This window comes from Scleropages formosus, chromosome 16 (assembly GCF_900964775.1).
Source record: "Scleropages formosus chromosome 16, fSclFor1.1, whole genome shotgun sequence".
Classification (NCBI taxonomy): Eukaryota; Metazoa; Chordata; class Actinopteri; order Osteoglossiformes; family Osteoglossidae; genus Scleropages; species Scleropages formosus.
The window spans coordinates 7283678-7308604 of NC_041821.1; the positions used below are offsets into that span (position 1 = coordinate 7283678).

Genomic DNA, 24927 nt, shown 5'->3' on the forward strand with positions numbered 1-24927 from the left:
TTGTTTGTTTGTGTGAGAATATGCTTCAGCTGCAAAAGTCGAGCTTTTAAGCAGTGTCAGGAAATAAAAGATTAAAAGGTTTGAGGGGACTTCTGACAGCACATTTCTGATGACAGGCCTCAGGTAACTTCTTCATAAAGGTCTTTGAAGTTAAAAAAGGAAGTTTTTCAGCGATCACTCTTTGCCGTCTGCGGTATCTGGCTTCCCCGTGTCTAGTGCCGATGGTAGATCAGAGGGAGACCCAGGAAGCGAAGCCAATCAAAGGATGATGGACCCACCTGTCAAAGGAGCGAAACTGCACCGATTGTTCACGGCCAGCGTCCCCAACGGCCCCCAGAAAGGTGGCAGGCAGGAGGGTGGAGTCCACTGTGATGTCATCAGTCGGACCGCTGACCAAGCTGCGCAGAATGTCCTTCACGTTGACATTCTTGCTTTCCTGGCCTCTCTTCACCTCTGAGGACAGGGTGGAGAGCACCTCGCTAATGGCATCTGGGCCAGACGTTACACCTTCTGCCACTGGCTCCACATCCCCTGCAGCAATGGAGGCCTGCTCATCTCCGATCCCCGAGTCCCTTCTCCGTAGCGGCACGCCATTGTCCAGGTCAGATCTGCCAGCCTGACTCTCCTCTGGGACAACAAATTCACAACACCTGGCTAAGTTCGTTTTCAAGACTTAGAACTTTCCATACTAGTAATCCATTAATTATTGTTTTCATACAGACTGAAGGCTCTCAGTTTGACATTTTCACCCAAGTGAATATTATACAGAAGAGATTCTGGTTAGTCATGTCCCTCTAAAGTACAACAGCAGGACCCCTCAGTGAGTATTACTCAGGTACTGGAAGGAAAGTTGTAATACCTCCACTATTATGAGCATGCCTTTTCTCGTTATGAGGCTCCAGGATGTCACGGTACTTGGACACCATGAGGACAGAGATAAAGTAGACGACAGCCAAGGCCAGGAACTGGGCCTGCTTGCTGTCCTCCTGGGAGAGGGGAGGGAGATACACACATAAAGGCTGTAGCACTGCTAACCAAAGAAAACCACTGAGAGAGACAATGTATACTTTGGAAACTCCCCTTCAAGTGAAGACCTCAACAAGAAGCTAAGAAAGCCCTGAAGACCTTCTTACTGCTGCCTTTATTTTAGCCATCAAACCACAAGTCGTAACACATTTTTATAGCACAGTTGTAGCGGCCAGTGTGTGGTGTGCTTTGTTACTGGGGAACAGCATGCTTCACTCACAATGTCTCTGAAGACCACAGCGCGGAGTCGGTTTATGTCCATGTCCTGCAACACGCGGTCCAAGTCCCTCATGGGAGACATGCCTCCCGTCACTGCATCCACAGGGCTCTGTGGGAGGGATCATATCACACAAGTCACGTTTTTGTAATCATATACCTGCCATACAGCCGGCTTCGACAAAAGATACCCTGCTAAACTGGGGTACATGAAGGAACCCATCAACCTTTTCAATGCAGCTGGTCTAGAGAAAACGGATTACAAATGTCTTTTGTGTTTCATCAGTTTAGAATATAAATCTCAACAGGTCACACAACGTAAAAGTGAATTTACGTGACACATCACCTAGATCCACACAGACACATCATCAGTGATGTAACCTAGGATCATGGGGTGTTTCGATACCCTGGCCTGGGCAAACCAACTAGGGCTGACCAGACTTAAGCCTGCATTCAGGTAGCATTAACTTGAGCCCACCACTCACCTTTCCTGATCCATAGCTACCTAGATTACTTTTGAAGTTGGGCAGCAGAGAGGGTAACTCTAGTTTAACTATACCCAAAGGTAACAACAGCTTGTTACTCTGCCTGTACAAAGCAATGCTGCTCAAGTTTGAAGGTACACCAAGCCACCTGCTAAAGTAAAAGTTTGTTTCTCTCGACTACATTTGATTGTAATGTCGCAGTTACCCTAGAGTACTGTGGATGCAACAAAACGCATCAAAATCAGAACAAATCAAAGGTTAAAGTTTACACAGTCTGTGAATAAGATACACATAGGCTGTTTACACACTTGCAGGAAGCTAATGATTTTACTGGAAGGCAGCATATCAAATAAACACGGTTTTAAATAACTTGCCTGGTGCAACAACAAAAGCAGGGGCATTGGTAATGCAATAAGATATAGGCCAGTGCGATACTGCTGCACCATTTCAACACAGTACAAAGGACGTGCTTGTCTTTCACAAAAGCTCTCCCCTCTTGCTCTTAAGAGGCATGTAAGCTAAAGGGGTCGTACTTGCGATTTTCTAAGTGCACCAATCCCATTAAAGTGCACTATGAGGCCCCAATCAATGATCGTATTTCTGCTTTCCCCTCACGGGCATGGCGAAATGAGCAATTCAGAGAAGCAGCCCCACAGCCTATTCTGGGATGAGAGGGAGCAGCCAGGGGAGGCAGCATGACCAATGAGTCTCCACTGTCACGCAATCCCGGAGGCTACACCCTCCGAACATGCGGCCCAGGCACAAAACTGACAGGAACGCGAAGGGTGGAATAATGGGGTCAATTTAAGCACCTGTTTGCCTTGGGCGTGCTTTGTATGTGTATGTGACTGTCTAATGTGTTTCCACAACTAGACCAGAGATCGCAAACAACACCTATGAAACAGTATTGTAATTACCAGTATTTCAAAGTCATTCAGAAAGATACTTCCACTTAAAGAAATTTACAAATAAGAAAATTCTATGAGGATACCTTTGGTGCCTCACACCTCCCGGGATGTGTTTGAACTAGTGTCCAGTCCATGATGTACCCTTTCTCACACCCTATGTTTCTGAGATAGGGTCTGGACCACCTCTCAGAGGTGTAAGAGAAGGGGTACCCTGTGACTAGAACCACTGACCTTTACTTCACAAGTCTACAGTCTAAGATGTACATCAGTGTGTGTGCGGTGCGGCAGGGGACTCGCCTGTGCAGTGGGAGCAGCTTTCCCAGCTCCCCCGAGGGCCTGGGTGGTCTTTTGGGTGCGGCTGGGGTCGGCACCCGCCTTTATGCAAGAGTGCTGCTGGGAGTCAAGGCAGTTCCGGACAGCCACGGCGCACACTGTCACATGCATGAACGCAGACACGTGCATGCGCGTACACATGCACACAGAGAGAAAGCGCAATAAACGGAGAGAGTTAGGATAAGCCAAAATGCCACACACAGCCAAACAGGAGGGGACTGGTTCTGCTTACACTCCCCACTCCGACAGGCCCACACAGACTCGGTACATCCACTATGCGGCCTGTTAATAATTGATCACACTGGAGAGTGCCCGAGTACGATAAACGGTTCCATATAACACGTATTATTTTGTTTGATAACTTCAGGTGGTTTCCTGCCACAGTCGCAGCCACTTATGCCCCTTAATCCGATGCATTGTAAGCCATATTTAATGCAGCCTTTTTATTTTATTTCTCTGTGGCTGACGGCTGACGAATGTGAACCCCGGAACGTTTAGATTAGGAGATTTATTCCGGCTGGAAGGGACCAGCTTTTTCCATTAAGGGCATTCGTTTGTGCTTCCATTTATTAAGAGTAGCAGGAGAAACCTTGTTACAGGATGGGGGGGAAAACAAATCGGATTATGCTACAGCAACAGGGAGATCATACCTCATCAAATATTAATTTCATAAAACCTACTTTCTAAAAGCAGAACCGAGTTGCGCTCTGTCTACCTCATCAACATAACAGTCAAATACGGGTATAAATACAATGTCGCGTCAGTGTCCCAAGTATATCCGTGCATGGTTCTTTATATGGAATACTTAAGAAGAAATAAATGTTACTTCATGCTCATTGTGAGAGAGTAGAGGTGCAATTACAATGAAAGTCATGGCAGAAAGATGAACGACTGAATAAAATGAACAGCACACGAGCGATAACCCCACATGCATTTACAGCAGATCCCATATAATGGCACATGAGGCCGGTAGCCTGAGGCCACATGGAGGCCATTACTGCGAAATAACCAACCATACCGGCCATTTTACCCCATCGCTGTAAGGAGGGTTACAATAACAAGGTAAGAGGTAAAAAGAGGGAATGGGTGGGACACTGAGAGGTGGACTAGCCTCACCCAGACGAAGGCATTGCCTAAGAATGCCTCCTGATGACATGTTCTTCTCCGCTTCAATCTCAGTGAAGTTGAGGGAGCTGGCAAAGACGAGTACGTCCACCAAGCTGATAAGCCTCTGCATGAAGGTGATGGAAGCTTCCACTGACAGACCCTGAGACGGCTCAATCTTCTCCAACTCGTGCTGTGGGCGGGTAGGGGGGGAGGGGGTTGTTAGTAACCAGAAGGCTCAACGGTCCTGGTGAAACATAGACACGAGGAGGACAGGTGTGGATGCTCTGGACATGTTACAATAGAATTCCAACAAGGTAAGGTCAGCAGGGAGAGATGAGGAATTGAGATGGAGGTGGCAGAGGCAGCAAAGTGGGCTCACCGTAGAGGAGGTGGCAGCAGACAGCAGGGGCAGGATTCCCCCACAGGACATGATGAGGTTGTCTACCACTTGTGACACCAGGTGCACCGTGTTGTGCACAAACACTACATTCTCTGTGCTGTTGACAAAGTCCATCACCGTCTTAGTGGAGTGGCTGGAAGGGTCAGACGGAAGACTGCACATGAGTACCTCACCCAAAGAACGTGGCAGATTTCAACCAGTTGCCAGATGACAAACACCAACATTTTGACCCACAACATTATGAAATGAGCAGCATCATGCTTTATGATCCCTAAGGGCACATTCTACTCAGAGGTGACAGCAAATTAGAACAAGAGTACACAGATTTGACCAAAAACAAACACCTCTCTACAGAGAGGAGGACTGGAAATCTCTCATTTTAATCGGAAGTGATGAAACAGATCTGAGAGCTCCTCCTCACCTCCTCCACATCTGCACGTCAGTCTCGATGGAGAAGAGCAAGTCTGTCAGCAGGCGCTGGTGCATATGTGACCACATGAACTCTGGGATACGGAACATGGTGGACCTTGCTGAAGATGACTCAGCCTTGCCAGAGCCAGAATTACTGGAACTTGCTGCCTGCGTTTGGCTGGCGTCCTGTAGGACAAAAATTAGTCATTGCACATATAGGACTAGGGTTCATTGTCAATGGAGTAAAGAGAGGTAATGACGTACCACAGATGGATGTTCCTTCAGCTCCAGCCTTTCTGTGTCAGAGGCCACACTAGACACATCCAGCCTGGCAATCTTCATCTCCTTGGTCTTCACTGTGGCATTACTGGTAGCCCCTGAAGACTCTTTCCAACCATCATTGCGGGGGGGCTCAAGTGTCTTCTCAGACAGAGGGTCAGACGATTCCGTTATCTCTGAAGGTCCTTTGACCGCCCCACCCTCTGTATCAGTCAGAGTCTCCTGGTCAGCCTTTGCCACAGATGCAATTGCCTTGCTGGCCACTTCTTCTCTCGGCTGTTCCTCGGCTGTCACACTACTCAGCTGCTGGTTCTCTACAACAGACTTACCATCATCATCATCATCACCACAAGGCTTTTCCTCAATGGCTGTCTTCTCCACTTCCTTCCCCTTTTCCCCCACTTCCTCCTCCTCCTCCTCCTCTTCACCAGCAGTCGCCGCTGCTGACACAAAGGAGGAATCTTCTGGGCTGTCGTCACTCACCTTCACCTGATCACTGATAGACGAGATGTCTCCTCCAGGTTCTGCTGTGCTAGAACTTTTGCTGGAAGGCTTGTCCATCATGGCCTCCTTCAGAGCTTCCTCTAAGGTGGACTCAACATCAGCTTCCAATTTGCTGTCAGCATCCTCGGTTCCACGTTCAGCCTTGGCTTCAGCAGCCTCTGTTTTCCTAGCTTCAGCTTCCACTCTGTCATCTCTGCCCTCAGCTTCATCTTTGTCTACAATCTGCTCCACAGTTTCAGCAGTAGGGTTTAACTCTGCACTTTCTGTAGTCCTCCCATCTGTTAGTGCTCCTACAGAATGAGTTTTTCCTGCTTCGCTACTAGTAGGTGTTCTCACTTGATCCAGGCCACACGTTGCTTCACCGGGCTCCTCGTCTGTCCTGTCCAAGATGTTAGACACAGTGACCGGCGCCTGGGCTTGCTCCCCCTCCTCTCTGTCCTCCACATGTAGCTCAATGACAGTGGACGGCGCCTTTTCCTCAGCACTGGACAGATCTGGATCCTTGCCATTGGACTGAGTCAGGGCCTCTGTGTCCTGGCTCACTCCAGACACTGTCCTGATAGGGGCTGATGCACCAGAGTCTAAGCCCAGACGCTGGTACTCTCGAAACATACGAGATAGGTTCTCCTTGTGCTGTTCAAATGAAACCTACAAAACAGACACTGCTAAGAATCGCTAACCAAAATAGTCATATATTCAAAAACAGCAGCATGCTTTATTAAGATGATTCAAAATCACTTGGACTGCTAAAATATTCTCCCAACAAAAAAAAATCATGCAAATGTTTCATATCTTTGATAATACACTCATTAAAATGCAGAAAATCTTAACACCATACCTACATGTTAAAAGAATGTATGTGTTTTATGCATGACTTCATTTCTAAATGTAAATATAAGGAATATAAGCTACATTTTTGCACTTGCTATGCAAATTCAAAACAAAGTGGAATTCCTTTTATTTTCCCCCAAACACAACACCAATAACCCAGTCTATAAAGAATCACCATAGTGATGACCTGTGTTGACAGAAGACCTGAACAGAGCAAGAAGCCTGGCATAAAATATTTCAGAGGAGGAGGAGTCAGAAGGTGCTACGGCAAGAGCTCACTCAGAGCAAAGACCATCTAAAAGTGCCGACTCAAAATCCCTCATTAATAACACTGCATTAATCAAATCAGCCCTGGAGACAGGAAGTCAAAATCAGACGCAGAAAACAAAGCACTTCATTTTTACCTACAGACATCTGCATTTGGGCAAGAAAACCTGATTATTTGCAATTAATTAGGAGTTATTGTTCTAAATTAGCTGGCTACAAGGGTGGCCATTAATCTTCTTGGTCGTTTGATTGTTAATCCATAGCTGTTTTCCCAGCACAGAGTGCTTCTAAACACACGAGAGGTTCAATGATCTCCACCTCAAGTCAGCAGTCACTCCACTCCCTGACATTAATTTCCACTTAATTTGACTTTCTGTATTAAGGAAACAGAAGCACATATTCCAGTTATTGGGCCTGCATTGTACTGCAGTAGCACATTTATTATTATTAGCACGTATGTAGCTGATGACTTTGCCCAAAACTTACAATGCTAGATGCACTACACTGTTACCACACAGCAAAGCAATTTAAAACACACACACACACACTAAGGGAAATGTAGATTTACCAATGAACCTAAAATATGCTTTATAACTGTGGAAGGAAACCTGAGCACCCAGAGGAATCCCCACACAAACACATGGACAATATACAAACTTCACACAGACTGAGCTGGTTTCAAACCCACACACAAATCCATAGCCCAGGAGCTGAAGCACCACTGCACTGATTCCACTGAATTTACAGTATTAGGGTACCTTGTGAACTTTTGCAGACATTGCCTGCAGAGGCAGAAATGGTAAAAGCGGAGACAGGGAACACTGACGGTTTTATAATGACAGTTAGGGCTGCCGTGTGTGATAGATTAATGGTGACCTCCTCCCACCTGTCCATCTTCCAAAGCAGCCCACTTAAACCAGATTTCATAGATTCACTGCTACCTCTTAGGAAGAGGAGGAAAAAAATTACAATCGAAGTAGCAGCTCAACTCTGAGTGCCTGCATTCCCATATAAAAAGTGTAGTTTTCCATGTGACAGCAAACATGATACTAATTTGATGCTCGAGAGCCAAACCATACAGCAGCGTAAACCAGCCGTTCAAATGATACATTAAAAAAAAAAAAAAAAAAAAAAAAAAAAAAAGGATGACCTCCACACTCAGGCCCTGCCTTACATATGCCTGTTACTGTAAGTGTGCGACTTATTTCACCAACATTGTGTCATTGCCGTTTTTTATTAATCATTTAGATGCCATTTTTCCTCCAAAGAGTATTAGATTTGTACAACTAAGCTACTTACAATGATTTATCCATTTGTACAGCAGGGTCATTTTTACTGTATCAATTTGGGTTAAGTATCTTTATCATGGGAGCACAAGCAGGGATTTTATGCAGTGTCCTTTTGATTGGAAGGCGATGACTCTAACCACTATGCCACCTGCTGCCCCTTAAACCTGGTGCTGTGAAAAAGGCTAAAAAAGGTACGCGGTGAGAAATGAAAAAAGCAGGTCTTTTGTAACGAGCATATGTGCTAGATAACAGACCTCCGACTGCTCAGTCCCCAAACCACAGCCGCTGCAGCGAGGGACCTCAAGGGGATCTGTCCCACTGAGTCAGCAAGATGCATAATAGGGCTCGGTGAATCCGAGGACCCTGTCCTCATCAGCAGATACAGCAAAACCACAAAACAAAAGGGGAAATCCGAAGTCCGGCGAGATCTAATTGGATTAGCTGAATGCATTTCCTACCGAAATCAATCTCATCTGGGGGGTACATACTGTACATAGCGCTCTCGTTGCAGACCCTTCTCTGCTGCCCATTTGATGTACTAATTAGGATGTGGAGTGAACTAAGGATGATGTATATGGCTTCCAGAAGGGGAACACATGGAAGGAACAGTCAGGAGAAGCGGTGCTTAGTGAGAAGGCTCAAAGGGGTGGAGTTGGAACATGAAGAGGCAGAGACATTTCAAGACCACTCTTACAGTACTCTCAGTCCAGTAGGAAGTAGCTATAGGGTCCAGCAGAAGCTCCCTAGAAACAGCTGTGCATTTCATTGTTCCCAGGACTGCTTTGTCGCTTACCTGCTACGCACCACGGTAGTTTGGGAATACAGTTACAACTGTTCAAGAGCAGCAGGTGGCATAGTGATAAGAACTGTCGTCTTACAATCAAAAGAAAGGTTCAAATCGCCTTCTCTTGCTGCAATACCCTTGATCACACCCTGAACTGTTGAAGTACCAATTATCCTGCTACATAAGAGGGTAAATCACCTTTAAGTAGCTTAGTGTATAAACCTAACACCGCAACCTAAAAGGCAAATTAAAAAAAATGAGTGCAAAAAGATCCCTTATTACTTATTATTATTAATTACTGTTTAGAAAGGTTGTCTTGGTGTGGAGCTGGGAGAAACAGCATTTTGAGAAAACCGACAAGAGGCTTTTCTATCTCCAGCTCGCCCACGGTCTCAATCTCACCTCCTCGTGGCTCTACTCAAACCTGAACACAGACACACAAGCAGATTCCCTCAGTGGAACCCGTGTGCTGAGAGTAGTACGGCAGCTCAGTTTAAAAGCTAAACAGAACGTTGTAACAACATTCTTATACCATGCAACTCCAAATCACAACACACATTATTACAATACATATCGTTACATTTCCGATATATATTGTAAATCCAGTTCAGTTTTCAAATTATTGATAATTGGATATTTCTAACTAAGCACCTTGAAGATTTTAACAATTGTTTTAAAGAAAATGTTTTTCTGTTAATTAAATACAGACGAGTGCTATTAACATTGACGTTGCAGTGCCGACACAAAGCAGGCTTTGATACTGACTGCTCCAGCATTACACAAAATTATATTGTCCATACATGTAAAATAAAACAGATCTGGGACCATTAGTAGGGGGATATTAACGGTTATAATCCCAGTGAGTACTTGGACCTTATGAGGATTTTCTTTTTTTCTGAATATTAACAAAATGTGGACCTCTCCACAGCAGTTTGCGCGCGCGCACACACACACACACACACACACACACACACACACACACACACACACACACACAGAGAGCCCCACAGCTGGGGGGAGGTGTACGCTACAGTGACAAACAGCTCTGCTGCTGCAAAGGTGGCAGGAAATCTATCAAACTGGACAATAAAATTGCAATTGAGTTTCTTTAGCTTTTTTATAGCAGATGCATGTATCTCGATGGCCGGCACCGGTGCGCCCATCCAATTCATAGTGCAGCCCGCTTGTCCTAAAGCACCGTTTCCACATCACTGCGGGACTATTGTAACAGCAGAGGCAGAAACTGCATTAATCTTGTGCAATTATAGGAAAACAGGCAATTACAGTTTGCCCCAGCCTGGAAAAGCCTGATCAATTTCATTACACCTGAAACCCATGTAACTCTACCTACTTCATGCGACCAAAAAAAAAAAAAAAAAAAAAAACAGGGCAGAGGCTAGGAATACAACCCCAATGCTTAAGTACAATTTTGAATGTTTTTCCAAAAATATACTACTATGAATTTCACACATATAATTTCCCTGAAAAAAATTGTGGCGACATAATCAGTTAATTTTTCAAAAAATTTAAAAGAAACAATATAAATACTTTGAAACATGTATAAATTTCACATATCTATTTACTTCTCTTTCAAATTATCCAGGAGCTTTCAGGTGTTGGTACTGTGCGCTTGTTCCCAAACGAATAAATCTGCAGTTGCTAAAAATAAATGAATCAATGGATCACTGCTAGTATGTAGAATTTGCTTTTGAAGTAGCAACAACCGTAACTGAACCAAAGCAAAGCTGATCCAGGGAGTTGAGTGCACACGTGAGTGCAAGGGAGCTGAGCTCTGAGTCGAGCCCAGATACATCAGTGCAGATACAAAAGTCCAGAACGAGTGAAGGACACAGCCGACCAGGCAGAGCAGCTGTGCCCCCTGGTGGCAAATGGCACAAACTGAACAGCAGGCGCTAAACATGGGAGCATCTCCTCCATACTCCGCTTCTGAAACTCCTGACCACAAGGCCACGACGTGACCCCAATGAAATCATTTCACTGCTACAGAATGAACTGTGTAATAGAACACAAACACAGAAGGCTGACAGAGCCTTCAGAAAAGAGTACCACGTTTGACAATGAAAACACCATCCACTGGATCCTCACCTTAAGAACCAAAGTGGGACCAGACGTCTTCTCATAATCCGATTTGTTTGTAAATCCAAAGTAATTTTCACCACAGTCAATAAAAAGTCCATAATACAAATGTGCCTCAATTTATTCAAAGATACAAAAGCATGAAAAGGTGTCAGCCAACTACACTGTAATACTCATGGTGAGTCGATTTGGACAAATGCGCCTGCTAAACTAATACATAAACATGAAAACCTCAAGCCAAGATATAATAAGACTATTTTATATTGGAACGACATTGAAATTAACGATCATTTCAAATTTCCAAGAATTAAAAAAAGTTCTCTGCACCTGCCTATTCAGTCCTGATTACTGATTGATTCATCCCACAAACATGTGCAACACTCCTCATCTCACTGATCACTGAGAGTTACAAAAACCAGAATAGAGCTGTAAACACTGCAGAAACGAGTTGAATGAAGACAGTCCCACACTCCTTTTGAGTTTGGGTACATTTTACGCTCATCTTTTGGGATGACCACATAAATACAGGCTGCACTCACTGTGCAAACAAATTCCAGAAAACAACTAAGTGAACTAAACTTAAAAGAAAAATGAAAAGCACCAGTATCTTTGAAACCGTTTACTTAGACTTTGGTAACACACAGATCCAGTGTACGTACAATTCACTGGGACAGCTTACACTTGCCTAGTGACAGTAGAACGCTTGTGGAACTGTACAAGAGGTGTTGTGGAGTTTTGTGCCTGGAGAAAGGTCTGACCTTCGAGTGGGTGATGGAGAGGGTGTCCACCCACACGCGCCAGCCACCCCACTCATACTTTATGGCATGGTAGAGTAAGATGCGGAAGATGGCGTACACCATCTCGGTGATCTTCTGCTCCTCGCTGCTGTTGGGGTGGATGTAGCAGAGGGAGAGCATCCACTCCTGCCACACAGAGCACTGCAGGAGGCTCCTACAATGTAGCAGGGGGCGAAGAAATTAAAGACACAGACTCATTGACTGAAAGTTAAAGTCCCAGGGGGGCCTACTGTTGTACCCTTTGGTAGGGGTAACTAAGTTCTCCAGTAAAAATGAAGCGGTGCAATGGGTAAAATTTCAAATAAGTCAATCATGAATACAATCCACAGTTTAAAAAAATCAGTTGCATAATTCACAGAATTATAGCGCTTAAATAAAAGTGTCAGCTTATCCTTGAAATAAGAACAAAGCAAACAGACTGCAAATCACAATGAACGCAGACTAAGACATGGAAGAGGCCTTGCGAGTCGTCCTCACCTCCTGTTCTCACGGCTGTTGTTGAACAGCTTGATCATGTCGGACAGGAAGATCCTGCGCACCTCCAAGCTCTCGGGGGTGGGAGGCGAGTTCTTCAGCAGGGTGGCGATCACTTTCAAAATCTCTGTCACAACAGCAAACATGGGCCCATTACTCAGCAATCCACACACACACACAAAAGCTCTCAGGCAGCAGAAAACAAAACCCAGCTTCCGTTCTCTAATTACTGCTAACCAACATGATATGGTAAACGAACAATGAGCTTCAGCATATTTGTCCTGTTGCGTCTGAATGCAGAACTGGAACATATTTGAAAGGATATTTCCAGACGCGTGTTTGACAGAACGTCATCCATTGACGATCTCCATTTCACATAATGAAACGCAGAGGCACACAGTTCCGCGGTTCCAGTAAGAACTTGACAACCCATTTCTTATTACCAAAGGCATCGAATAACCCAAAATAATCTTTTTACTTGCCCTTCCAACAAATTGAAGCACAGCTGTAAAAAATTCAATACTGCTAAACTGCTGCAGAATACTATCTGCAGCTACAAGAAAACATCTACCTGCATTTCACTTGAAAACAACTGAATAATGTTAAAAAATACATAAAAATTCCCAGTAATTAGAATGCTAATAACAGTTTTAAATAAAAAAGCCCCTTGTTGCTGCAGTGGACACTTATTTTTGACAAGCTGAACCTGGCCAGGCCTCAAGGTGTGCCCCATGACAGAGGCATACATGCCAGGATGCTGTTTCTGCCCCCCCACTATCTGAATTAAGACTCACTGAATACCATCGGAGCAAAAACAATAAATAAATTCACTTTTGCAAGTACTCTGCTTTGTTTAAGTTGGTCTGATGTTTCTAAAGACTATTATTAGAGGGTTATAAGGAGTAAGTTGAACAGTCACCTGCAGCCTTATATTCTGAATTACACAATAGCATACGAGAGGGAAACTTTCACAAGCATCAGGATTGTCTGGACTTATTTCCCTTCACAGAATAGGTGGCCATGAGGACTGTGCAAAAACAGAATAAAACCCGCAAGAATGAAAAAATAAAATTAAAGTTCCACAAGCTTGTGTCTATTTCGTGGTGAACACAAATAATATGGTATTGAAAAACAATATTTAAAAATAATTTGTAATAATGTAAAAAAAATAAGAGCCACTCTCCAGGAATGCAAAAGGCTTATAAGCATCAAGTTAATATAAACCCTTTATTTAAAAAAAAAAAAAAAAAAAAAAAAAAGCTTGACTAATTCCAGTACTAAGGAACTTTCATTTAGTACTGTTTTTGCTAATTTGTTAAACAAATACAGGTGGTCCCCGATTTAAAATGGGGTTACGTTCCACAAAAGCCATCATAAATCAAAAGTATCCTAAGTCAAAAATACATTTAATACACACCTCTGCATGACAGACTGGGAGATGCGGATCACTGCCACTGCCCAGCATCACAGAGTATCACTCTGCATATCACTTGCCCGGGGGGGATTCAAAATTCAAAGTATGGTTTCTACTGAATGTCTATCACCAGCTCACCATCGGAAAGTTGAAAAATCGTAATTTGAACCATCGTAAATCAGGGACCACCTGTATTGGTATGATTAAATAAAATAGATTGAAAAATATTTTAAGCACTTTCAATATTTCTACACTGTAAAAATGCTCCATAGCTTTGGAAACAGATGTGTGTCAATAATTCTCAAGACACTCACGAGGGTTCAGGATCTTCACGCTGGAGTCAGGGTCTGGGTGCTGCTTGTGGAGCACCTGAGTGCAGATCTGCTCCGTGAGGATCTGTGGCAGGAGGCCAAGAGTGAGCGTGTTAGTTCCCCAACTCTTTATTAATACAAGCAACTACATACACACAAGAAAAATTTAAAAAAAAAAAAAAAAAAAAGCCCTCAACACATCAAAAATCAAACTCACATCATCCAATATCACAAAATTACTTTTTTCAGAAATACCAACAAGAGTTACATCTCAATATAAAAAATTAGTAGTAATTAGTAGTAATTGCTGTAAAAATAATAAATGTTACTGAAGTGCTATGATTCTTAATCAGGATGCAGGACAGATGGTGACCTCAAAGAGGACGTTGTAGGTGGTGAGGGAGAACTGCCCGGTGTGCAGCAGGAGGCGCTCCGACAGCAATGAGAAGAGCCCATGACTCAGCATCACCTCCGCCTTCTTCCTGCAACAGCAAGGTTCACTCTGGGCCCCAGCTCAAACTTGCCAGCCCCACCCCACTACCCTGTCCAAACCACTCTGGCTTCACCAACACAGCACCACTCAAAACTACCAGCCAGGCCCCAGCACATACGTGTCTGCCCTCCCCAAAAAACATAACCACCCCACTTGAGAAGTAAACATGCACATAGGTAGACAAAATGTTTCCAGTAAGTATTTATCTCAAATTTCATTTACACTGCTTTGCAACCCAATTAACAATTTCACTGCATTTTTCCCCAGAGTTCCCCAGGAGCCAAGTAGACAAAACACCACTTCAGAAAGCTCTCCTTTTCAGCCATTATTGCTGTCTAAATGTGTCCTAAATACCCAGCAAAGCTCATGTTTCACTAGCACAGGGCAACCTGAACCTTTAGGAATAGCCACTTCAAAACACACTTCTGTTCTGCCTGCACACACTCCATACAAAACATAGAAACGACCAACAGTTCCTCATGCCTCTTTGTGTACTTTAGTAACACCCTTTAATGCGTAGCCCATTCAAAACAGAATTCAGGTGAGCAAAACTAAGAATTATTCATTCCACAGAATGGACTCAAAAATAAGAAAAAAATATACAGAAGACTCCACATCCTGCACACTTAAGTACACAACATGATTCTGAACATTCAACACGGCTTTTCTCATTTCATTTTTTGTACTTACTTGGGAGGTAAATGTTTCAGGAAATAGCCCATGACTTTGAGAGCTTGCACGCGAATCCCTTCACTTTTGGATGCCAGCAGTTTATAGATGACTCTGATGGACAAAAACATACACAGAAACATAAAATCTGAAATATTTTAACAGCTCAAAATAAGAATGTTATCTACAAAGGAGAACTAATGGAACACAATGGAAATAATATGAGTGGTTTTAATCATGTCTTCACGCTCATAATCCACAAGGTGATTTACTATATTCATTAATTACGTATTTTCACATGGCAGCCAAATTTTTAAAAATTCACAAAAAGCAAAGAGTGCAAAGGAACCCAGTGCATGTTATACATAATTCACCTTTAAACCTGCCCATCGAAGTGTGTAGGGGTGTCAGATTCCTCAGCGTAACTTTCAAGCAGAAAAGTCAAACTGCCCCATTTTTTTATATTCCTAGCATACAGCCCAAAATAGAGTGGTTGCCATGAGAAAAGGGAGGCGCACCGTATTCCACTGCGCTGGTCAAAGGCCTGTGCCATAGAGCCGGGATGCTCCGACATCAGTGCCACAAGCAGCTGGAGAACATCCATTAGGTTGTCGTCCTGTGACGAGAAACGGAGAAGTCAGAGATGCGTGCCATCTAATCACCACGGAAACCAGTTTCTTTCGAGCATCAGCTCAGCTAGCATTAACCTTTGACGTGGCCTTTAACATGATGCCAGGCCATTCTAAGGACAAAAGCACTCTGTGGTCAACTAACTTGAAAACAAAGGACAATAATTACTCACAGCTGTCTTACCGTAACTTATGGTACATGGAGCAACATATTTTTAAAACTACATGATCGATAGTCACTTGCTGAACAGTTGAGTACAAAATGTATAACATTAAGAAAAACAGCGCAACAAAAATGATCAACACGGCTCACAGAGTAATATGTTTTAATGTCTAATGGTACATGATACATTTTCATAACTGAAAATGAGGCATGCAAGAAATGTGTCTTCTGAACATAGAGGAAAAATGATTGACGTTTGGAGTACAGCTGTTTGGTTGGGCTGCCACCTAGTGGTACACAAGGGTATTCGACATTGCCGACACCAAGGGTGGGAATTCAAAACGGAGAACCTCGGATTAAAAATTGACAGGCACACAAAGGACATAAACATAAGAAAGCCATCGTTCTGCTCAACTTGCCCTCAGTGGGGTTAATAAGTGTCTTCCTTTTACCTCGTGCATGGTCAGGAGATAGTTGAGAATACTTTGCAGCTCATCCTCCTTCACTCCGTAGTCCTGGAACAAAAATGTTAGGCAATGGTGTTTGTTTCTCACCAGTCATCCATCTCATCTGAAACATTTCTCTCAGATGTTACCCTTCATCTGCTGGTTAAATACCTCTTCTTACACCTATGAAACAGCTTATTGTTATGAACCCTTATTAAGCTGATGCCTTTGTCCAAAGTAACTTAGAATGTTTGATAAATTAACAATGACTTACCCATATAAGTCTGTGCATTCTTATTGTAGTGACTTCACTTACACTATGATCTATAGTACTAAAGCAGCAGTGGGATCCAAACTGGGAAGCTTCAGATTTTAAGGATACAGCCCTAAACAGTATGCCACCTGCTGTTGAAACTAAATCTAGCTTCAGGCCAACTCAAAATTTTCCAACCTCTCATTCGCATTCAACGATATATTACTTTCAGTTTTCTCATTTTAAATTGTGCATTGGGCATCGGTGTCACTTGTGCTGTGACAGCCAGTACAAGGGGTGGGACATCTCCTTCTGCTGAGAATCAGGCTATAGACACCTGACATACATATAGGGGCAGCTGATAGCATAGTGGTTAGAGCTGCTGCCTTCGGACCCACAGGTACTTGAGCAAGGTACTTACCCTAAATTGCTCCAGTAGAATTACTTAGCTGTATAAATGGGTAAATAATTGTAAAGAAATTAACACTAAGTCGCTTTAGAGAAAAGCATCAGCTAAATGAAGAAATGCAAAAACACACTGACAAGGATACCTGGGTAACTAAACATCCCACACATAACACAACAACTGCAATTATGCCCCACTGCAGCTGATCCCAGGTTCAAACTGAAACTTGGGTAAATCTGCAGGAGACGGTGTATAAGCTGTTTAAAGACACAGTAGAATCAGGGGGAAGAAAGTACTTATACAGTTCACCTTTGTAGGAGTGTCTGTCATAGGGGCTATGAACTAAAGCAATTAACATTTCATTAACACTATTTAAATTCAACCTTTTGGAAGTTCATAAATTACATGTCCAACCTCAGTAAATATTATAACCTTTTTGCCCTGCAGTGTGTATGCATTTTGCATTTTCTTGATATAATGATCCTGTGTATGTTACTGTGGCCCAGTTCCAAAAAGAACCCTAATTAGAGGTCATGCTGCACTGTGAACATTTGCTTGTGTAAGCACTGTCTCGAGATTTCTTCTCTGCAGTTGCTTAGTGACTCTAAGGGTCACTCTGAGAACTTTAACTATGTCACAGATGGCCACGGGGTGAAGAACTGGAGCACGCACACAGGTGCGGCACCGAACACTCAACTCACCTTCATTATGAGCTGTTTGACAAACAAGAGCAGGAAAGCTCTCAGAGAGTGGATCTCCTTCTGGCTGGGCCTGGGACCATCTGCACAGAGATGGACAGGTGATGGAAGGAGGAGACAGTCACACTCTACACCTCAACTACAGCAGAATTCTACTACTGTTTGCCATCTGTGGCACACATTTATCTGAGCAAACATCGGGCACTACTGCACCGTACACCACCATTACTGATACGACAACTGCGCACTCCATTCTCAAGATCAGCCAAGGAGAGAGAAAAAAAAAAAAAAAAAAAAAAAAAAAAAAAAAAGGTTATTTATCTTTTGTTTCCTTAAAGAAACGTAAGCAATATTCCTAATACATAGGAAGCCGTAAAAGAAAATGTCCACAATGCTTGGTGTGAGTTATCACAGTGCCTGTACACTATCTGCTCACCTAGACCCTTGGGAATGACCCCGCTGCGGTCCTGTGGGTTCACCACCCAGTAGTAGTACTTGAGGGTGTGCATGACCTGTAACACTGTGCCCACTCTGCGGATGGCATTGTAGATGGTCACTGTGCTGATGAACTCCGTGGACAGGTAAGTGTAGAGCATCAGCTGCACCTGCACATATGGGATACAAAGGGGGTTGGCAGCTGATACTGACGCGTTCAAAGCTGGGAGATGTGACAGATGATGGCAGATTTAAAAAAAAGTTGCTAGGCAGAAGGAACAGGGGACGCACAAGCAGAGCTTTACAAAACAAACCCCATTAGCTAGTTAAGCGAGTCCATTCTATTTTAACAGCCACCACAGGGGGTCTGTCAATTCACATTACACTTAAGAATTTCAATCTGCCAAGCTGCCACTCACAGGGATTAAAATATCCCCCCTGCTAGCTCTATCACAGAGAGGAGAAAACCATACTTGCTTGGCTACAATTACAGACAGAAGGGGAAGGTCTCTACAGGATGGAGAGAAAGTGCAAGATGAAGGTTATTGAAGGACAGGACAGGGCTGGACTAAACTGTGGTGTACGCACCTTGGCAGGGGCATGAATCCAGATGGCTGGGTTGAAGAGGATGTGGTCACACAGCTGCTTAAGTAGCATCACACCATTCTGCAGGTTACTCAGGTACCGGGCGAAGGCCAGGAAAATCTCCAACACAGGCCGGGTCACGTGGACCTTGGAAGACTGTGGACCACCAGGGAGTTGTCACAGGAAGCAAAGAACAAAACCTACTCTAAAACACTTACAATGCTTCAGTGAGGTATTTAATACATTGCAAATAAAATGCCAACAAGCACAGCAGATCAAACACTTCAGAGAAGTGTTATGAGAACTAGACAAGTGTGCCAGCTACACTGTGGAAGTGGTTTCCTGGAATGATGTGAAGGACTGATGTATATCAGTGAGAATTCTCTCAGTTTCCACAGTATGTGGGAGAAACACTCAACTACTGGGTCTCTCACCTTCTCCAGCGCGTAGCCAATGACCAGGAAGCCCTTGCAGGCCAGGACCTGCTCCTGCATGGCCACTGAGTTCTTCAAGAGCTCCATGATGAAGGAGAGTAATGTGCAGCTGCGGGGGGAGAGAAATGAGAACTATGGGCTGCTGCATGTACTGTACCTCCAGTGAGCAGTTTCCTAAAAGCATGCTACAGGACATAAGCTTATAACTCTTCAAATTTACAGCCATAATGAGGGGCTTTGGGTTAAGTGGTGATAAAATACTGACTCCTACCACACGGAGGTATCCAGCTCATCGCTGGCAGGCTGTAGGTAATCCAGCTGTGCAAACAGGGGGAATAGCACCTGTATGCCCCCAATGGAGTGGATAGCACTCTGGACAGAGTGGGTCACCACCGCCTTCACATCCTGTGGGGGACACAGCTCGAGTCAAAGCTCACACACAAGCTACACAGGAAGGCAGAGACAGCTCAAACCCTGCTCTCTCTCTCTGTTATCCCCAACCTTGATGCATAGTCACAGAAACTAACATACCAGTACAGAAACAACAAGATGTAATTTTATTAGTGTAGACATTACAATCAAAATTCATTGGAGAAGCTGTGTAGTAAAGAAGAGTGCTGCTTGTAAAAACTGTTACAGAAGTACACAGAGGAGTATATTGTTACTGCGAAAGAGTAATAGTAACTTTCAGAGCATAATTTTAAGTAGTATATTATACGACAGGACAAACCATGGCCATGTAAGTGTGTGATAGCTGAGGATGTACTTACTCATTCCACAGAGTCAAAGAATTAATGACACATAGAACTAAAACAATTTATACTGACAAGATAAAGAGAACAATGCTGCCTGCTGGATGCTAACAGACAGTTTATTAAGAATGGGTTCAGCCAGAAGTTCTTAATAAAAGTAAATTTATGCTACCTTGAAGGCACAAAATCTTTAATGCTATTTGCCATTCCAAAGTCCTGCACAGTGGCTCACTCACAAACAAAGTTCATCTCAGAACAGAGCTGAAGGAATGTGTCAAACTCAGTTACTTAATACGGGAGTAAGATATTACAGCATAATAAACACAAGTCAGCTATTTCTGTATTTCAAGTTATACTTTCCAGTTAGATATCAAGGTGATGTGATCCCCCTCAGAAACAATACCATCACTCTCCAACTGCTTGAACGATGGTCCTCACAGTGAGATGCAAACAGGATCAAAGTGGAGGCACTGGTGGGGATATGGTTGGGAACGTGGCAAAGACATGGACAAGAGAGTCCAGCAAGAGGTGGGGGTCACATTCCTACCTGGAGCATGAGCGCATGAGGGGAGTGCACAAAGATGGAGGCATTGTCCTTGGGAGAGGACTCAAGGCAGAGCTGGGCATCGGTGGCCCGCGGGTTATAGGTGAAGGCAATGCAGCTGGACAGCTTGCCATCATACAAGAGCATCTTGTGGTGCTCAGCAAACAGCAGGTCGCTCTCGGCCTTGTATTTGAAGGTGCCCTGATGAAAGGTTAGGAGGATATGAAAACATGATTTCCAATTGGCCTGGAAGCAGCTTTACCATGTACTATGATTCAAAGCACTGGACAGATTACATTTCTAGGACAGATGCTGAGCACTTCTGCATAATTCAGCAAGCTTTGGAATAATAAATAATCATCATATGCTGAGAGAAGTTCTGGCTGGCTTTATTTAAATATTTACAGTCATTTTGTCAATTAAATACACATTTTTCCCTGTGAAAGGTCAGAGACACAATAACAATAATAGCCCCATCAAAGTGATACCCAATTCTGCCAATGTCTTCCATTTAGAGCAGTCCTGTGATAAAACAAGCTACAGTACCTTATACCCAGGTCCCAGCTGATAAATAGCAAGGATCTGGGCTGCACTTAGGGCTTCGCTAAAGAGATACACTGCACCCATCTGGCCACAGAATACCCGGTTAGCGTCTGCTGACTCCGAGGAACCCAGGAAACACTTATCAAATGTCTGAAAACAGAGAAAGTGGCATACAGAAGGAAAATGAGTACACTTCAGTTTCAGCCATCTTAACACATGGACAACTTTATTAGTTTTCTAAACCTTCCCTGACATTTGCAAGGCCTTTATTAATGTAGGAAGTTCAATTACAAATGATCCTTCTTGCCATTTATACAAAGCATGCTACAGTAGAATAAGATCTGCACTAACAACATGCTGTAGAGATTACACTGCTATACCATAGGTGTTTCTGCATTCTTATAGAAGTCAATTTGTTTCTGAAAAGAAGGGTAACACCTAAACATGGACTGTCTGTTGCCACATATATGGCAAAAAACTAGCACAACACATAGCTTAAATTTAAATGTACTCATTTAGCTGACGCTTTTCTCCAAAGCGACTTACAACATTAAGCTTCCTGCAATTATTCACCTATTTGTATAGCTGAGTAATTTTTACTGGAGCAATTGGGTACTACAGCTGGAGGTAGAAATTGAACCTGTGACCTCTGAGTCCAAAGGCAGTAGCTCCAACTACCACCATACCAGCTACCCCCTTACAGCTGGTAACTTCATGCTGATAACCCACCAAAGACGGGGAATACTTCCCAAATAAGTCCTGCCATTACACAGACAACATGACTATCAAATGATAGCCATTACACTGATTATCAATAGGTGTACAATCAATGGTTATAGTGGACATGCTTCAGAAACATTTGGCACTCTAGAAGTTTGAAAATCCTCTTTCACCAACTAGGTGGACCCATCATTTACACTCAATAGTATACATCCTTCACAGGCTGGAACCATCAGTGGTACAACAGCAGCATAATGGCCCAGGAATAGAGAAGGTTCACAGTCACAGCTGGGTATTAAGAATTTTATTATGCTTTTGAAAGTTTCAGTAAATTTCCAGCTGCATCATGAAAAACCCATTAAAATATGCAGAGGTGCCCTGATAAAGACATTAGTAAGAAAAGTTGGGCTGACAAGGGCATCTGCTAAGCAAATTTGCCCTGAAAAGGGCATCTAGTAAATAAATCTCTCACATTGTGTCACCTGCTGGCAAAGAATGTGCAAATATTGAAGAAAGTGCAATTACTTTCCACAACCCTTTACTAGGTAAGCAGTTTGTTCAAAACGATGATCGATGTTTCCTCTATCGTGTGTACTTCAGTCAGGTAGGCATGAACGAAAGCCAGCACTTTGCTTCCAAGTATTTCAGAAACTGCTAACCTGCACAACATACAGTAGGTACCATGGCACAGCTGGAGTATACCACTTTTAAGAGGTAAGATGCTTAAGATTTAGGGTTAGGGATGTGGCCACAGTTCAGGAGTGTAACAACAGTAATATGCCACTGAAAAGAAACTGCACATTTATGCAAAAAGAATCTGCTGAATGCACACCAGTTGTTCAAGCAGACAGCAAGAACACATATGCAGGTCAGTAAACAAACCACTGGAGGGTGAACAGCTTTACAGCAACAACCTCTAAAATAATGTATTTACGTTAAGTAAAATGTCTATCTGGCTATACCTAGTAAACTAAAAATCAGCATTCAAGCATTTCATATAATGAGCAATTAATGTCAGTCTACCATCAACAGATTGTTTAAAACCAGGGTGCAGTGTTCCAGAGCCTGTATCAGAAGCACAGAGCGAGAGACAGGGCATACTTTGACTCCAGGCCATTGCAGGGCAATCTCTTGCACGCACACGCACACGCACACCTCTAAGAAAACTGAGCACCCAGAGGAAACCCCTGCAAATACGGGGGAGAACATCCAAAACAGAGCCAGATTCTCATCTATATCCAAACTAACAGCACATGAGCTGTGAGGTACCAGTGTTACCTCCTGTACCCCACCAATGTAAAGTTTACACTGAGTATTAAAAAAAATACATTGGTCACAATTTATTCAACAAAAAACAACCTCAAGTTTCAGTTGAGGTTGATTCAATTATATAGCAAGTTTCATTTGCACCAAGTAAAATGGCATTCAAAATAAGTCTGGCTCTGGTGTGGTAGAATGACCTTCCCCCTCACTCAAAACTGCTGAATCTCCATCTACACCTAAGAAGAGTCTTAAAATTTTACCTCTTCTGGACTCACTTCTCCCATGATCTAAGTTCATGTAATGTATAAATGTTCACATGCTATAATTTTGCGATCAAAACTGTTGAATAACAAAAACTTTCATGCAGCTGCTCATTAATTTGAATGTTTAATAAAATTAGGAATGTGATTAATTGTCAATTATTTGGATAAACCTCTATGCAGCAACTTATGTGATATACATTGGTTCATATTATGGATAGTAAATGAACTGTGCTTTGGAATCATGCATCTGCATTAAGTCTCTAACGCTATCTGATGTAACGCACACATTTTATTTTTTGAGAGATGTACTTCGCTTCGAAGAAAGGCGTCTGCTAAATGAATAAATGTAAATGAAAGTCAAAGTCAGCAGGACAACAATTTGCCGTTTCAGCAGTTCCATCAAATGATAATTATCCAACCTGATATACACTACTTTAACTGAACAAACCAGTTGTATGGAATATCCATGCCACGCAGACCTAAAAAAACGGTGGTGTACTTACATCACTGGTGTTGACAAACCACGTGATCTCCCCATACGAGGCCAGCTCTCCATTCACGTAGCAACTGATCTCACTGTTCTTCCAGCGGTTGTAGATGTGCACTATGGTCACCATGTACCACTGAAACAAACACAGATACTCTTAAAGACACCACAGGCAGAACAAGGTCAAAATTCATTTAAAAAAAACTCAACTTTGCCTTACTCTCATAAAATGCCAAGCAACAGTCATACTAGCATCACTATCCAGGGACAGATCACATTTTTTCATTTACTCCTCTGAAGAATTGGAAATTAGAATCTGTAAACACCCAAATACATAAACTGAATTATTGATAAAATAAACGCATTTCGCATTCTCTTAAACCATAAATTGTACTACCCAGGAGGCCACAGCTGCAACTTGTGAATAAAATGGCAGGAAATAGCTTGCTCACACCATGGCTCACACTTTAGGTGAAGGCTCAAGGTAGTTCATCCTAAACTTTCTCTATTTTTTAAAAATCAATTTAGCTGACGATTTTATGCAAAGTTAATTATTTACAAATTTACACTTGAGTAATTTTTACAATATTGATTCAAGGTAAGTACCGTACTCTAGGGTGCTCCAGTACTAGCAGCAAGGGTTTCAACCATTATGCTACCTTCACCAATTCTGTTACTATTGCTTTTCTTTTTTTCTTTTAAACTGTTCATTACTTACTAGCACACACTTTCTAGAAATTTCCATTTATTCATTTAGTTGATGATTTCTCCAAAGCTACATACAATTATTTACCCATTTACACAGCTGACTCATTTTACTGAAGCAATTTAGGGTTTGTACCTTGCTCAAGAATACTACAGCTGGATGTGGGATTTGAACCTAGGACCTTCAGGTCCAAAGGCAGACTAACCACTACACTACCAGCTACCCCCTTAGACATGTTTATTCAAAGTGCTTCACACATATTCACAAGACACAAAGATGTACGTTTCATACATTTACAGAGTGCACTACTTGAACTGTAAAAGCTTTAGGGCAGTTCATCCATGCTTATAAATTTGACAGCCAGGTTGCTCCTGTGATTTGAACTTGCAACCTTTAGGTCCAGCCCTAAGTCTTTCTTGTGAACCCATATATGACCTGCAGGTGTTTCCTGTCACTGTGTTTCCTCAATATGCTTGTCTACCCCCCATCCAACTCTTCCCTGAGT

At 42.9% G+C, this 24927-nt stretch overlaps 1 protein-coding gene across 2 annotated transcripts in view; it reads right to left on the bottom strand.

Moving 5' to 3' along the window:
- Window positions 1-24927, bottom strand: part of lrba (LPS-responsive vesicle trafficking, beach and anchor containing) — a 168809-nt gene that overhangs the window by 123832 nt on the left and 20050 nt on the right. For both annotated transcript variants that reach the window (XM_018735791.2, XM_018735790.2), the window contains exons 8-30: window positions 23733-23852; window positions 20987-21133; window positions 20444-20641; window positions 19416-19549; window positions 19145-19253; window positions 18714-18866; window positions 18127-18295; window positions 17694-17773; window positions 16340-16402; window positions 15614-15711; window positions 15117-15209; window positions 14307-14415; window positions 13937-14018; window positions 12212-12335; window positions 11696-11888; window positions 5151-6317; window positions 4897-5072; window positions 4455-4608; window positions 4085-4265; window positions 2933-3066; window positions 1247-1354; window positions 860-986; window positions 279-627 (exon numbers count right to left, since the gene is read on the bottom strand). In XM_018735791.2, coding sequence (XP_018591307.2) covers window positions 279-627; window positions 860-986; window positions 1247-1354; window positions 2933-3066; window positions 4085-4265; window positions 4455-4608; window positions 4897-5072; window positions 5151-6317; window positions 11696-11888; window positions 12212-12335; window positions 13937-14018; window positions 14307-14415; window positions 15117-15209; window positions 15614-15711; window positions 16340-16402; window positions 17694-17773; window positions 18127-18295; window positions 18714-18866; window positions 19145-19253; window positions 19416-19549; window positions 20444-20641; window positions 20987-21133; window positions 23733-23852 — 4268 coding nt within the window. The remainder of the gene's footprint in view (window positions 1-278; window positions 628-859; window positions 987-1246; window positions 1355-2932; window positions 3067-4084; window positions 4266-4454; window positions 4609-4896; window positions 5073-5150; window positions 6318-11695; window positions 11889-12211; window positions 12336-13936; window positions 14019-14306; window positions 14416-15116; window positions 15210-15613; window positions 15712-16339; window positions 16403-17693; window positions 17774-18126; window positions 18296-18713; window positions 18867-19144; window positions 19254-19415; window positions 19550-20443; window positions 20642-20986; window positions 21134-23732; window positions 23853-24927) is intronic.